The 16,346-nt window shown below is 36.1% G+C and overlaps 1 protein-coding gene across 1 annotated transcript; it reads right to left on the minus strand.

The window, feature by feature from the left end:
• Positions 1 to 5,407: 5,407 nt before the first annotated feature.
• On the minus strand, positions 5,408 to 10,996 carry foxl3 (forkhead box L3). The gene is made up of 3 exons (XM_031291230.2): positions 10,752 to 10,996; positions 9,201 to 9,369; positions 5,408 to 7,858 (listed from the first exon to the last, which is right to left on the minus strand). Exons 1-3 carry the CDS (start codon positions 10,856 to 10,858, stop codon positions 7,385 to 7,387), a joined length of 750 nt encoding a protein of 249 aa, XP_031147090.1. The 5' UTR covers positions 10,859 to 10,996; the 3' UTR covers positions 5,408 to 7,384.
• Positions 10,997 to 16,346: the final 5,350 nt, after the last annotated feature.

Genomic DNA, 16,346 nt, shown 5'->3' on the forward strand with positions numbered 1-16,346 from the left:
TGGTGAAACTAAACTAACCCCTTTAAAAATACCAAGGTGGCTTAAATACATTGAGCTGCTGCCCCTGTCCACAGCAGTACATTTCTTTGCTTCCGTGCCGATCGCCATCTACTGCAGCTAATACACTGACTTAGCAGCACCCCATGCAACCCCACGTCAAATAATCCAAACTCTCCCTTTGATATCCAGGGATGTAATGAGAATTCAATATCACACTACAGAAGCTGTTTGCACATAATATTTGTGCGTTTTCCTCCTTTTTAATTTTTTTCACGCTGACATCTTAAAAAGCCTGACCTTTCAACATGACATTTGTTTTCAGAAAATGAGCTGGCTGCAGACACAGCACTACAAATGAGACATTTTACTCCTTTGACAATAATAGAACCAACATGTTACACAATCATGACAAGCTCCAAACAAGCGTGCACTTTGACAGGCGCATAACCTTTTTCAACCTGTACTGTAAATCAACACTTAGCCAGATGGAATTAATGACAACTGTTAGGACATATTTGAGCAGAGGTGTAGAAATAATTTGATTCAGCACTATTATTTTTTTTTTCCTCCAGATCAGTATCTTAAATCATTTTATCGTGCAAAAGAAAATGGGAAATGTTAAAGGAACAGAATGAGAAATTGTCATAATGGTGTGCATTTTAGTGTTTTTTTCTTAATGGAGTTCAGATTTTTCCGTTTAATAACATGGCTAATGTATGTTATGTTTCATGGTTATGTGGATATTCTTGTTGGTTGAATGTGTTCATACAGGAAGAAAAATGGACATATAGTAATGGCAGCCCATCACTGATTCACAGCTGAAAGAGAATCGCACCAGTTCTGTCATATTATCTAATGAAGGATATATATTTTAATAGTTGCACTCTGACTGACTAGCACATGACAAAACAGACTTAATAACTTACTTTAGACACTTTTGACAAAGCATCAATATTGTACATTTTGAAAAGGGAAACCTAATTTCTCCTTCCGTTTCCTTGTTTTAGTGTTCAGCGTGTGTGTTTGTGTGTGTCAGCTGTTCTGTAACGCAGGACCGTTTTATCACAGTTGATATAGGAAGAAAAAAAGAAGCCTCCAAATGTGTGTTTCAAAGAATACATGTTGTTACTGTCCTGTTTGATACCACCCAGGATCGACTTGGTTTATATCGGTGTGAGCTCTGTCAGTGATTTGTAACTGAATCTCAGCATACCCACGAGTCATCAGACCAGTTCTGCAGAGGAACAGTACGTTTCTTTGTACGTCGCTGGATGATATGAAAAGAGATGCTGATAAGGGAGGCTGTGTTGTGTGACTGCTACTTTCCTGAGTTGCCTCTCATCTCCCATTTCTCTTTGTGTTGTTTGACTTAAGCATGAACTCTAATAAAACATTAGCAGTGTGTCTTCGTCCTTTGTGGGGGTTTTTTTGTCTTTATTTTGCGGTCTTATGTTTCTTTCAGTATGTAACTAATTATTTGCTGCACTGCAATTGTGCTGTCCTCTCCTTGGCATACCATGCCTCGTCTGGCTCCCCCTTCAGATGGTAATAGCTAAAGCTGACCTGCAGTAAACCCTCTGTGGATGCCCGTGGGCCCCACACCAGGGGCTTCCCCATTGGTCGTCTGGAATCGCCTCATCCCACAACATGGGCCCCTCACATTCAGCCTCAGTCACTGGAGCGTTTTTCCCGGTCAAAAAGAAAGGGGTGTGTCTGTCGGACAGTAGATTGCTATACACTAGTGCACAGGATCCCTGTTTGACTCAACGTGCTGCTTTTAAATGAGTAAGTGCTCATAATCTCTTAAAAGTCATATTGCACAGAAGAGCTGCTGGATTTCTCTTCAAGAGGTAAATGGATGCTTTTATGTTTTCAGGTTTTTTTTCTTTTTAGAAATGTATTCTATTTCTTTAGGAGAATTTTAATTTAAAATGTGTGTGTGAGTGAGAGTGTGTGAGTGTGACCATAACTGCTGCTATTACTGTATGTGTTGATTATGAAACAGTAACAAAAGGACAAACTAAATCTAAATGCAACACTGCTGAATTTAGACACAATTGTCACATTGTGGCAAGCACATAGACTGTATATACTATATTAATATTAACAGTCCATGGGCAAGCATCACCTTAAACCTAATATCATTACATCTGTTGCAGAGGCCTGAGCGTGTGGAGCTGTTGGACTCGCAAGAATCTGTTCTACAAAGAGCAAAAATATACAGGATCCACTTTTTCTCATGCTTCTACTCCCGAGATTGAAACCCCACCCTGGTGTTTGTGGACCCCGCCTCTCCACACGCAGTTAGTTGGCGCACCCTGGTGGTTCGACTACGGAGCCTGATCAGAGGTTACATTGAGTGGAAAAGGATCTGGGATGATTAGAAAATAAACCATCAATGACAATACAACATCTACCAAACGTACCCAGTGAGAGGGAAATGCTGGCCAGAGCTGTGGTGCATTGTAGTTGCATTGCATGTAATGCTAACAGTGCAATGGGTCTGCTTTGCAACATAGAACTCGGTCGTATATCAACCATGAGCATCAACAAGCATGATCAAAGCATAATCCATTATTGCACAACTGACATTTGTCACTTAACATAAGAAATCATCAACATTGTAAAATACTGTTGTGAGGGAATACACAAAGTTGCCCATGTATTCTGACTACTTTTAGATTACTATTTCTTTATTTACCATATAGAGTATAGGTATAACATTTTGTCAATATAAGTTACGGGAGAATTGTATGGCTTTTATTAGATAGTTGAAAGTGGATGGATGTTGCATTTGGTTGGTGCCTAAGTCCAGAGGCCGCTAGGCCTCACCTATATAATTCTTATATTTTAAAGAGCTATAGATCATCTGAAGATGTCTTCAGTATGTCAAGAGGAAATATTTCCACACATGTGATCAAACTACATTATATTTGATCTACTTTAAGGGAATTCCGTGACATGTTTTTTTTTTTCTTCTTCTCCTAGCCCTATCTACTGCATATCTAGTATCATTTTTCAGTGGTGGAAAATCAATAAATACATTTACTTAAGTACAGTTTAACTGTGACTTTACTTGAGTATTCCCATGTTCTGTTATTTTATACGTCTACTTCACTACAATTCAGACGCAAATATTGTACTTGTCGTGCTCCATTACATTTATTGTCTAACTTAACTTAAATCCACAAGCTACCCAGCAGTAAATACAGAATTTAAAAGCTCAGCTTTACCAGCTAATGTACAAATTAATGCAATCAACAATTATATATTTGTACATTATTTTGAAATGCACCATTCTGCATAATGAGTACTTTCACTTTGGTTAAGTTATATTTTGATGCTAATACTTATACTACTACTTGAATGCAGCACCCTTACTTGTCTGTGGTATTGCTACTTTTAAAGTAAAATATCTGAGTACTTGCAGTACCACTGGCATTTCTAAGCTTCAGAGCTTTTTTTAGGACTTTGTCAGATTCAATATGGCAGTCCTTGAGCCTGTTGTATTGATATGATATGTATTGTAAGGTGTTACTGTTAGTTGTCTAGTATTTGGCTGCAGCTGATATCAAACAGTGGGTCAAGGGTCAAATCGTGGCCCTCTGGTGTGAGAACCATAGACTGTGTTTAATAAGAACCTTTCCTGAAACTTTACCACAGGTGAAGTGTTCAATAAGAACTGACAAATTAAAACAGATATCTGGCAGATTTCTGAGTTATATTTTCATTTGAATGTCAAAGCCCTTTCCTTTATTAAATGTCCTATTTTCCATTTTCTTTGTGGAGAAACCCCTTGTGGTATTCCTTGCAGGGACATCCCTCTAACAGGCCAAATGTAAACACGTCTCCCAACTGCCATTGATTGACATGCCGTGGTGATTTTTTCTCATTACTGACCAACACTTGAAGCCATTTAAAAAAAGATAATAGCATATTCCAGCCTTAAAGTGCATACTGGCTGTATACCTGCAGATGTGTGAATGTCAAAGGCCTGAGGCTTTCACTGATCATCATTAGCTGGTAGCTCATACTGTCTTTCCAATGTGGATCATTCATATACTCCTCCAACCACAGAGGAAGAAAACGACACACTAATATTCATCTTCATCGCCATAATTCTCACCAGAGCCTCAGCGAAATCCTAAACAAGCGCTCAAGATTAAATTACCTATTTGTGTTTATAATTTACTTTATATTAACGTTGCAGATCAATGGTTTCCCAATTTCCTCCACCTGCGTTGTTGCTGTTTCTCGCCCTGAGCTGCTCATGTTTTATAAAGTCTCAAACAAAACACATTTCCACACTCCTATAAACGAGAAATTTTACAGTGAACGTAATTATAAACAAGATGTATGAAGCATTAACTAGGAATGAAACCAAACGGATGAATTTAGAAGAGTTATTTTAATGGAGGCCATTCATTGGGACACTGCGCCAGTAGCTACAGTCTCACATATTCATTGACAACATAATATGTGCATTGACTTTTCGGGCCTGACTGGTGCTTTGCTTTCTCTTTAGCTGCCTTAAAGGACCCCCGTAGCCTCGGAGCACTTTATGCTAAGTTAATTTACCCAAATATATCCGCGGCATCACGGCAGCAGCAGCCCCCGCTATTCAACATCAACAACTTTGTTAATGGAAACTTGCTGATCCATAAACGTTTGTGCCGTCGCAGACGTTTGCTGGGGGGCAGTTCACATATGAATGTTAAAAACCCACAGATCGATGAGGGGCATTTGCAAAGGAGGCAAAAGGTGTGTTTAATTATAATTGCGTCAAAGGGTTTGTGTGTGTTTGTTGGGGGAGGTACTGCTGTTCTAGGCAGGGGCCTCTGTATTTAAATAGGGTCACATCTCTGCCTCACCTTGCAAGTGTTACGCTATATTAAATGCCACTCATGTTAAGTGCGTTGAAACCCTCCTCTGATGTAGTCAAGACATAATATAAAGGTTAAATTGAAAAATGTCCCTTCGACGGCACAGGAACACGCCATGATTGATCTCCCTTGTACAGGCAAGGAAATGTTAGCCAGACCTCTGTTTCGTTAAGCCTCTTTTAAAGCGCGTGAATATGATTTGTTATAATAAGGAGTGACTGGATTAGAATTTAAGTGTCAGTCAATCAGGATTTTCAAAAGGTCATTGGCAAAATTAGCAAAATGTTTGCAGAAGGTGGGTCTGAAACGACTGAGATCATTTAGAATAACACCATTTTATTTTTTACAGCAGACATGTCATAGTAGCAAAAGCATTGCATTAACATGGCTCTGTTCTATTCAAATGTCCCAGTAAGCCATGGCAGTAACAGCTGGGCCCAAATCCATACTCCATACATTCTAAGATTTTGTTTGTTTGTGTGTTCACATTGGAAAACTGACAAATATACTTGAACTAGACAGTATGCATACTAAATATGATTTGTATTTTTTTATTTTACTGTTAATGGACACTATTGCAATGCAATGCACAAAGGACATGGAGCAGCTGGAAAAAATGAATTGTGAGTGCTGGTGTTACACCTGAGAAAAAAACATTGACTTTGCTGCAATTACATGCTACAATCTAATGTATACTATATACTATGTGTTATAGTATGCTGTTTTAATGCAGTCAGCATACTCAATTAATAAATACATTCTCAATTAAACATAGAGTCAAGTTTTTGTTTTCTGATGAACTGGGGCGATATCACTATCATCTACATCTAGTTTGAATTTCTTTCTGCTGTGAGCAGCTCCTCCATTTTTGTGTGTGCATTGCATTGTGGGAGAACTACATCAACAGCATACTTTTTTTCAGTGTGCATACTGACTGTTTTGCGTGAAACCGGCTTAGTATTAGTATGTAGCATGGAGTTACAGTTTGACTGAATGAATGACAACATTGCACATCTTGTACCATTTCCTTGTAGTACTAAATTGTAAAGTATGGATTTGTTTAGTACATTAACTGCTAAAACTGTATACTTTGATGTAGTATATACAGTACTGTATAGTATGTACAGTAAGTATGGTCTATGGATTTGGGATGAACAGGACCCTGAAACTGAAGTAGCTATCATTGATTTCATGCTTTTCCTAGTGTGACATGTCAACAAGGTCTGTTGCCAACTTTGTTTGAAAACATTTGCAGAAAAAGAAAAGGCATGCAGGCGTCACGTGAAAACCTCATGAACACATTTTGATGTTGCTCCTACCGTGTGTGGTTTGATAATAAATCTATTACAATTAGAATTTTGGAAAAAACTACAAGGATGTCAAGCTACTTTGTAAAACAAGACAAATAATTTGCTTTTTTTCTGTTGAAATTGTTTCTAATTTTCAGAAAATGAGAAATGTGATTTTCTTTATTCCTGCTTTACGTGGATGTCTGAGCATCACTGTGCAGAATGGCGTATGTGCGAAGTTTGCCACTGGAAAGTTGTCTTCGCTATTGTATTCATCTGCTGGAGGAGGAAAGAGGATGTGAATGTACAAGAATGACTTTGTGACATCACAAGTGGTTCGGAAGCCAATCATGGTCCAATGTGTATCAATATTTCTAATGTGGACAGCAGACATACGAACACTGGTGAATGGACTTTTCGGTGAAATAGGACACAAATATATCGGCACATTCAAAAGTTCTGGATTTCTCAATGAGGGAGAGGGAAAAGATTGAATTTTAGTATTTTTAGAATTACATATTTAATGAGGGAATTTTTTTGTTGTTTTGTTTTTATCAGACTGAAATAGTTGTTTCTGTTCAGAAGGGGATCTTTGTGCTGCTGAACTCATTTGTCTTGACATTCACTAAAATAAGGTAGGAGAAATAAAATGACTAAATCTGCCATTCAGTCATTAATCTGAGAAATTACATAGATCATATTTAGGTTTAACAGGCGGCCAAAAGAATAACAGGGAAAACCATCTGAATAAATTCTTCTTTTATGAAGAAAAACCATCTCAAGTTCTGATCTGATGATAATCCAGTGACTCTTGTTTTACCTGATCAGTTTTTGGAAGCATTTTTAAACACGTCATACGTGTGCTCACAGCTCCCGTGTATATACATATAGAGAACCTAGTCTATGTCAGCACTGCACATACAGTATAGTGAGAATATGAACGCTTTACTGTATTCTTCCCATTTTATCTTTTGGATGAGTTCTATGTCAGCATGATGGTTTCTTTTGACTTTATTCCATCCTAGACCATCACACAATACTGTACCTCTATACTTTGTTCCTCATTTACGTTTTCATTCTTTTCAAGTCAGTAAAATTCCTCTTGTGGAGTTTTTTCTTCTGTCTTTGGGTGTCCTTACAGTACTTCCCAGTTTTGGACACAGACAATAATAAATTAGACTGAATAAATTCAGTCTTTGCTTTCCTCTTTTCTTACAGAGTCCAGAAGTGCAGGTTCAGATGTTGTGGCTCCAGGACATGTATGGGAGGCCCTGTGGGCCCTATGTGAACGGGGCCGTGAGAGGATCTGAACCCAGGCAGGGGTGGATCTGGAGTGGATAGGATGTAGTCAATACTAAACTTGATCTCTGACTCTGGTTTGCCCTGCTGGGTGGGGTTAGGGATGAGGTGGTTTTGCCGGGGGCCCGGCCTCGGCCTCTCAGGGTTCAAAGGGCAGAGGGTGGAGTCGGGTTCCAGGTGCCGAGCTGAGGGTACGTGCTGATTGCTGTGGCTCTCCAAAGGGTGGAAAGGGGTTTCTCCTGAATCACGTAAGCTGATTTTCATGTTCCTCCTGCGCCGGCGACGTCGAAAATTGCCGTTTTCAAAAAGGTCGAGCATGGATTCACAGCCAGTGGCAAAAGTCCAGTAGTTTCCTTTTCCCTTCTCATTGCCCTCTGTCCGAGGAACCTGTAGGAAACATCAAAAACACTTAATAATGATTTAAAATGTCACAAAACAAATTAAAAAAAAATGATTTAGCTGTGTCTGGTCTAATCGTTGGACCCTAGGCTCTGTTGTTTTGCTTTGTGCTTTGCTTTGTTGTTCATCTTTTTGCTTCTGTGCTGTGTCTTGTCTTCAGCCAAGTTCTGCGTTGTGCTTTGTTTTGTTGCTAATTTTTCTGCTTCTGTGCTGTTTTGTGCCAAGTTTAGTTTTGCTTGTGTTGTCTTTCTTTTTGTCTCTTTGTATGTTAAAAAGCCTTTTTTGACATCGAGGGCATGGGACTACAGATGAAAAATAGCCTTTTGGCTAATTCTGGCATTTTTAACCCATGTAAAATCATGCATTTTATTAATTTGCACTGTCCCCTTTCATAAATAAACTGAATTGAATTTCTTCTTCTTCTTCTTCTTCTTCTTCTTCTTCTTCTTCTTCTTCTTCTTCTTCTTCTTCTTCTTCTTCTTCTTATTATTATTATTAATAAAAAGAAATAGGGAAAGGAAAAAAGAACACTACACTACAGCAATCTACTATTTTTCTGCTAGATAAAAAGATAAAAATATATAAAAAAATAAAAAATAAAAAAAAAAGGGAAATACTTAAAAAACATCCTCATGTAAAATTGATTCCTTAAGTCAATTTCCCTCTTGCAGGCACAAACACACTTTAATATCTTGTTAACATGAGATCATTGGTCTCATCATTGCATTGCACTCGCACGCCCAAACGCTCTGACTTACCAGAACTACCAAGCCACGCTATTGCATTTTATTTTCAGATTCAAAAATAGCACTTCACCAACACTTGCTGCACTTCTCCCGACACACAATATGAGACCAGCACGCCTCACTAGGTCAGTCTCACAGGCATTCATTCCAGTCCCCCCCCCCAATACAAAAACAACTGTGGTCAGAAATCCTTTTTTCATACATACACCAAAATTTGGAATGACATCACATCAGAACACTACCTACCATCCATTACATATTTCAAAAAGACATACAAACTGTTCCTTCTCAACAGTTACACTTGCACACACTGATTGTTCATGTATTGTCCAAGTCTTGTTTGCACTGTCTGTATTGTTGTTTTCAGTTGTCTGTATCTGTCTAGCCCATGCTAATGTCCTGTACAAATGTTTCTGTCCTCATGTGCCGTAACTATGTTCAATGTTCTATGTTTCTGCAGAACAGGAACCTGCTGGAAACCAGTTTTTAAACTGAGTCAGGCCCGTTTATATTGTAACTTAATGTTACTTTTAACTTTCCTGTATAATAAATGAAATGAAACGACATTTCCCAGTGTCCCCTACCTTGATGAAGCAGCTGTTGAGAGACAGGTTGTGTCTTATGGAGTTCTGCCAGGCTCTCTGGTTGGAGCGGTAGTAAGGAAATCTCTTCATGATGAACTCGTAGATGCCCGACAGAGTGACCCGCTGCTCGGGGCTCTGCTGGATGGCCATGGCTATCAGAGCTATGTAGCTGACACACGGACACACACACACACACTTTCATCAGCCAACACATCAGGCAGGCTCTTGACCTTTGTATTTTGTTGACATTCATGTGTAAAAATGGTAATAATTGCCAAATCTACCAATTATTTCCCTTGAATATGTTTCTCTTTTCTTCTGACCTTATCAAAGCCCAATATATATATAAAAGTGGTATCCCTTCCCTTTTTGCCACAAACTGGACTTAATGTGATAAAAGTTCTTCTCTTTTATTGGGATTGTTTACTTAGTTTTGTTTTCCTGTGTATGTTCTGTGAAGCACGTTGGATCAACTGTGTTGTGTATAAAGATATATATAAATAAAGTTGATTTGATTTGAAGGTGACACACTAAAAATGAAGAATAACCATACTGCACTGCTATTATAACACCTACAATGTTCAGTATGAACAAATTGTTATAAGACTCCAATATCAGAAATATAAATGGGCTTGTTTTGGTTTTGTTAGTGGTAGTTCTGCACAAACAGAACAGCAGAACAACAATCACAGATATCGAGCATGTGAAAACGTTTTAAAGCTGGCATCTGTGAGCAAGTAACGCCCACATTTTAAAACATTTCATCAGTTCATCATTATGTTTATGAGCAATTCTAAAACAATCTCATTAATTAGTAATGAAACAATGTTAGGTATGTTTTTTTGAAGCTGTTAAATTCAATTCCATTTTATTTACAGTGTCAAATCATTACAGAAGTTATCTCAGGACAAAAGAAACCAAACATAACATTGTGGTTAACTTAGTGAGGATGGAATGGAGGGTTTTGAATATTATCTTTAATTCTATTTGAACAGATGCATGCAGTCACAAGAAACTAGGCTGCTGTATAAAAACACATTTACATTTATATTGTTGTATAACTCTGACAAAAGTCTATGAAATAATCATGAAAATGAATGAAAAAATCAACTGGATAATAGCAGAAAATCCAAAAATAACAGAAGATCTACAGCCCCCCGCTAAAGGGAAATGATACAACTTACTAGAACTAAAACTACTGTATAAATAACACTCAATTGTACACTTTCAATCGAACTATGCCTCCCCTCTAAAAGCATAGTATATGTGTGATTAGTTATATTTTAAAAGCTACTTTATTATATTGTGTACACCGGTAAAACTACAAAAAATATTTTTGTTTTGTTTTGCCAAAACTGCCAAACTTGAGGAGGTTAAAAAAAGAAGCTCAAATCAAATGGAAAACACATTTGAAAAGAGAAAGAAAAATATAATTACTGTATATCAGATGTTTTAAAACCTACTAAATGTATATGACAAAGTGATGTAACACAGCTTTGTCAAAGTTACACTGACAAATGAAATTACATTCCAAATGAAAATGGTCCATACCTGTAAGCGGGTCTACACATTTTCTTCTCTTCGTCTGTGCTGGAGGAAGGGTATCCGTCTCCATCGTAGTTAAAACAGTTGAAGGGGTAGTTGGAGTTATCAAACATAGCTACACTTTGAGGAGTCAGATGTGTGATCCAAAGTGTTTGGCTCCTCGGACTCTCCTGGCCAAAGCCCAGCAGCAACCCCCCTGTCCTGCTGCTCTGCTCAGCATGCAGCTGACACCCATGTCTGAGCTGTGCTGCTGATGACGGCTGCCTCCAGCCCCCCTCTCCCCTCCCCACCATCAGGACCACCTCTCTGACGCCTTTCACTTCACATTTCACATTTCATTTTCATTGTCTTCTATTTATTTTGTCATCAGCACTGCGATGTCCAAGTCAGGGCCAATTGAAAATCTGAAGATATACTACTAATCTACTGTATGTCATCTTTCAAATTAAGCTGTTTTGTGCAGACTATACCATATTTAAAACTGGAATGTGCTTCAATCTTACATTAATGACCCCTGCATTTAAATGTTTACCTAAATGAAATAAGTGAAATGTAGCGTACAAAAAGTAGGCAATCAATCAGGACAAAACATCTTAGTGTTAAATTATTGCAAAGGACATTTATTCAAATATTTTAGATGCTTTAACTGTGTAGTTTCTGACAATGCTTAATTCTCTTATCTTAATAGACAATGTTTTTCTTCTTCTATTAAAAACCTTGTTCCGTAAAACGACAACCAACACGTACAGCTGTTAGATAAATTTAGTAGAAGAAGAAGAAGAAGAAGAAGAAGAAGAAGAAGAAGAAGAAGAAGAAGAAGAAGAAGAAGAAGAAGGATGTTTCCCCTCTGAAGTGTAGATCCAGCAAACAGGAAACAGCCGGTGGGCTTCAGTGCATCAAAATTGCCCTGGGCAATGTACATATAGCTGTTGGGCTGGGCAGGCTGAGCAGGTTACTTTGTTCCCTTTCATATCTGTATTTTCAGCAGTTTACAACAACTCTGGGCTGTGGGGGCTGTTGGCCCTTGTTGAGCAATGAATTGAGGCTGTCTTTGGTCAGTTTCCAGATCCTGATCCAAATTAGACAAACTCTTTAAAAGTGGCTCCACAGATTTAGCATTGCACTTCTAAAATGTTGTCGTACTCAAGTTGGATGGCTGATGCAGCAGAGCCAGAGATATTGTCTTTTTTATTCCACACATTCCTCTTCCTTGTCAACTTGACACCTACATTACCCACAATGCACTTCAACCAAAAGACAGTTCTGTTAGAGATGCAGGTGTGTTATGCTTGTAGCTGCTAATGTAGCCTTGAGACGCTAGCATCAAGCAGAGATGAGGAGCGGGCTACAGAGGTTTGCCAAGCTCACTTCTTTCTAACTCCACACCTTGTAGTCTTCAGCCTCAGATTTCAGGCAGATCCTTTTGAAGCAACTAAAGACTTTATATCATTTTGTTTTCATATATATCTGTACTCCTCAACACCTGTAAACAGACGCTGTCGTGAGATCAGACTTGGCTAAGCTTGGCCAGTCTCACAGTAGCAGCCTGGTCGTCATTGTGCTGGACAGACCGCTCCTCTCCCCCACCTCCAGCAGAATTCTGGGTGGTCCGCTGGGCTCTTAGGCCGCCTTCATGTTTTATTTTGCTTCTTTTATAGCCTAATCTCTCTAACTGTACTTAAAACAGCTATCCCCAAACCAACAAACAAGATCCTTTGCATCTTTGTGTTCTTTTTTCTCACTGTTAACTCTTTGGTGTGTGTGTGTGTGTGTATGTGTGTGTGTGTGTGTGTGTGTGTGTGTGTATGTGTGTGTGTGTGTGTGTGTGTGTGTGTGTGTGTGTCTGGCAGACGTTTAGTCAACAACGGGAAGTTTTGTAGATGCTATCTATAATGCTCTATAATGGCTATAAATTGTTTCCGTGTCTATGAAACAGGGGGATGTGTATTTTGAAGGGATCTAAACGGGGCAATTGGAGGTCTCCCGTGAGGCGACAGAGGCCGGGAAAACAGCCTGAGGTCTGCCAGGCCTCTGTGTGTGGCCCCACTGGTGCAGGAGGAGCCTACAGGCGCTACATCCGTCTACACCGAAAACATTAAAGCTATTCTCTCTTTATTTCTGACAGACTAATGAAGCAGCTGAAAGGTCAACGCTGTACTACATTTTAGGTGCAGGCCCAGACTTTTTAAGTGGCTTTATGAAAAGCTGTAGTGCATCTTGAAACATTGAAGCAAGGATTGATATCTGTGTCATCTTGTATCCGTCCTAATGATTTTTTTCTTCTTGTCTGACTGTATTTAAGTAATAATTTGAGGAACTTGAGTAGTAATATTTCACAGCACTTGACACTGCACTACAAAAGAAAAATATGCAGAGTACCACAGAATTTATTTTTATATATTTATTATAATGAATTATTTGACAGCTACGGTATAGCTTACTTTACAAATTAAGATTTTACATAACCAAAATATGGTGACTTTATAAAATACGATGTATTCATTTGGATTCAAATACAGCATAACATTAGCCTATAGAGATACTTAAAAGTACAACAGCAAAATGCTGCTTACACACTGATGGAGCAACACGGATCTAATTTTAAAATAGTGTGAGTGTTTTGAAAGTGTTCATTTTACGTGTAGTAAGTACTTTTGATACTCAAGCACATTTTGTTAAACATATAAGGTCATAAAAATACAAAGTATAGTATGCAAATGTCATAGTTTGTCGGAAAAAAAGCCATAATAAAGTCATTGTGTAGTATGTCTAAGAAAAGTCATAAAAAAAGTCATAATATAGTATGTTAAAAAGAGATTTTAAAAAGTCATAATATTGTATGTTGAAAAAAGTCACAAAAAGTCATAGAATTGTGCATAGTATGTTAAAAAAAAGTCATGAAAAATCAGAGTATAGTATGTATAGTATGTTTTTTATCACTTTTTTAGACATACTATACTATGACTTTTTCGACATATTAAACTATGACTTTTTTTCACTTTTTTGGACATACTATCTTATCACTTTTTTATCACTTTTTCAACATATTATACTATTACTTGTTTCACTTTTTTCGACATACTTTATGATTTTTTTATCACTTTTTTCAACATACTATACTATGACTTTTTTTATCACTTTTTTCAACGTACTATACTATGGCTTTTTTCAACATACTATACTATGACTTTTTTATGACTTTTTTCGACATACTATATAATGACTTTTTTATCACTTTTTTGGACATACTATACTATGACTTTTTTAATCACTTTTTTGGACATACTATACTATGACTTTTTTCGACGTACTATACTATGGCTTTTTTGGACATACTATACTATGACTTTTTTTGATGTACTATACTATGACTTTTTTTGATGTACTATACTATGACTTTTTTATCACTTTTTTCAACATACTATACTATGACTTTTTTTATCACTTTTTTTTCGATATACTATATGACTTTTTTATGACTTTTTGGACATACTATACTATGACTTTTTTATGACTTTTTAGGACATACTATACTATGACTTCTTTATCACTTTTTTCAACATACTATACTATGACTTTTTTAATCACTTTTTTTGATGTAATATACTATGACTTTTTTATCACTTTTATCGACATATACTATGACTTGTTTAACACTTTTTTCGATGTACTATACTATGACTTTTTTATCACATTTTTGGACATACTATAATATGACTTGTTTATCACTTTTTTCATTATACTATGCTATCACTTTTTTATCACTTTTTTGGACATACTATACTATGTTTTTTTTCGACGTACTATACTATGGCTTTTTTGGACATACTATACTATGACTTTTTTGATGTACTATACTATGACTTTTTTATCATCTTTATCAACATATTATACTATGACTTTTTTCACTTTTTTTGACATACTATACTATGATTTTTTTTTATCACTTTCTTCAACGTACTATACTATGGCTTTTTTGGACATACTATAATATGACTTTTTTCGACATATTAAACTATGACTCTTTTTCACTTTTTTGGACATACTATCCTATGACTTTTTTATCACTTTTTCGACATATTATACATTACTTGTTTCACTTTTTTCGACATACTATACTGTGACTTTTTTATGACTTTTTTCGACGTACTATACTATGACTTTTTTATGACTTTTTTGGACATACTATACTATGACTTTTTTTCACTTTTTTGGACATACTATCCTATGACTTTTTTATCACTTTTTTGACATATTATAGTATTACTTGTTTCACTTTTTTCGACATACTTTATGATTTTTTTATCACTTTTTTCGACATACTATACTATGACTTTTTTATCACTTTTTTCGACGTACTATACTATGGCTTTTTTCAACCTACTTATACTATGACTTTTTATGACTTTTTTGGACATACTATACTATGACTTTTTTTTATCACTTTTTCAACATATTATACTATGACTTGTTTCACCTTTTTCGACATACTTTATGATTTTTTTATCACTTTTTTCGACGTACTATACTATGGCTTTTTTGGACATACTATACTGTGACTTTTTTATCACTTTTTTTTGATATTCTATACTATGACTTTTTTATGACTTTTTTCGACGTACTATACTATGACTTTTTTATGACTTTTTTTGACGTACTATACTATAGCTTTTTTGGACATCCCATACTATGATTTTTTTATCACTTTTTTGGACATACTATACAATGACTTTTTTTATCACTTTTTTGGACATACTATATTATGACTTGTTTATCACTTTTTTCGTTATACTATGCTATGACTTTTTTATCACTTTTTTGGACATACTATACTATGACTTTTTTCGACGTACTATACTATGGCTTTTTTGGACATACTATACTATGATTTTTTTTATGTACTATACAATGACCTTTTTATCACCTTTATCGAGACATTATACTATGACTTTTTTATCACTTTTTGGACATGCTATACTATGACTTTTTTTATCACTTTTTTTCGATATACTATATGACTTTTTTATGACTTTTTGGACATACTATACTATGACTTTTTTATGACTTTTTAGGACATACTATACTATGACTTTTTTGATGTACTATACTATGACTTTTTTATCAGCTTTATCGACATATTATACTATGACTTTTTTCGCTTTTTTTGACATACTATACTATGATTTTTTTATCACTTTTTTTTATATACTATACTATGGCTTTTTTATGACTTTTTTGGACATACTATACTATGACTTTTTTATCACTTTTTTGGACATACTATACTATGACTTTTTTTCACTTTTTTGGACATACTATCCTATGACTTTTTTATCACTTTTTCGACATATTATACTATTACCTGTTTCACTTTTTTCGACGTACTATACTATGACTTTTTTATGCCTTTTTTCAACGTACTATACTATGGCTTTTTTCGACATACTATACTATGACTTTTTTATGACTTTTTTGGACATACTATACTATGACTTTTTTATCACTTTTTCGACATATTATACTATGACTTGTTTCACTTTTTTTGACATACTTCATTATTTTTTTATCACTTTTTTCAACATACTATACTATGACTTTTTA

This window comes from Sander lucioperca, chromosome 22 (genome assembly GCF_008315115.2).
Source record: "Sander lucioperca isolate FBNREF2018 chromosome 22, SLUC_FBN_1.2, whole genome shotgun sequence".
NCBI lineage: Eukaryota > Metazoa > Chordata > Actinopteri > Perciformes > Percidae > Sander > Sander lucioperca.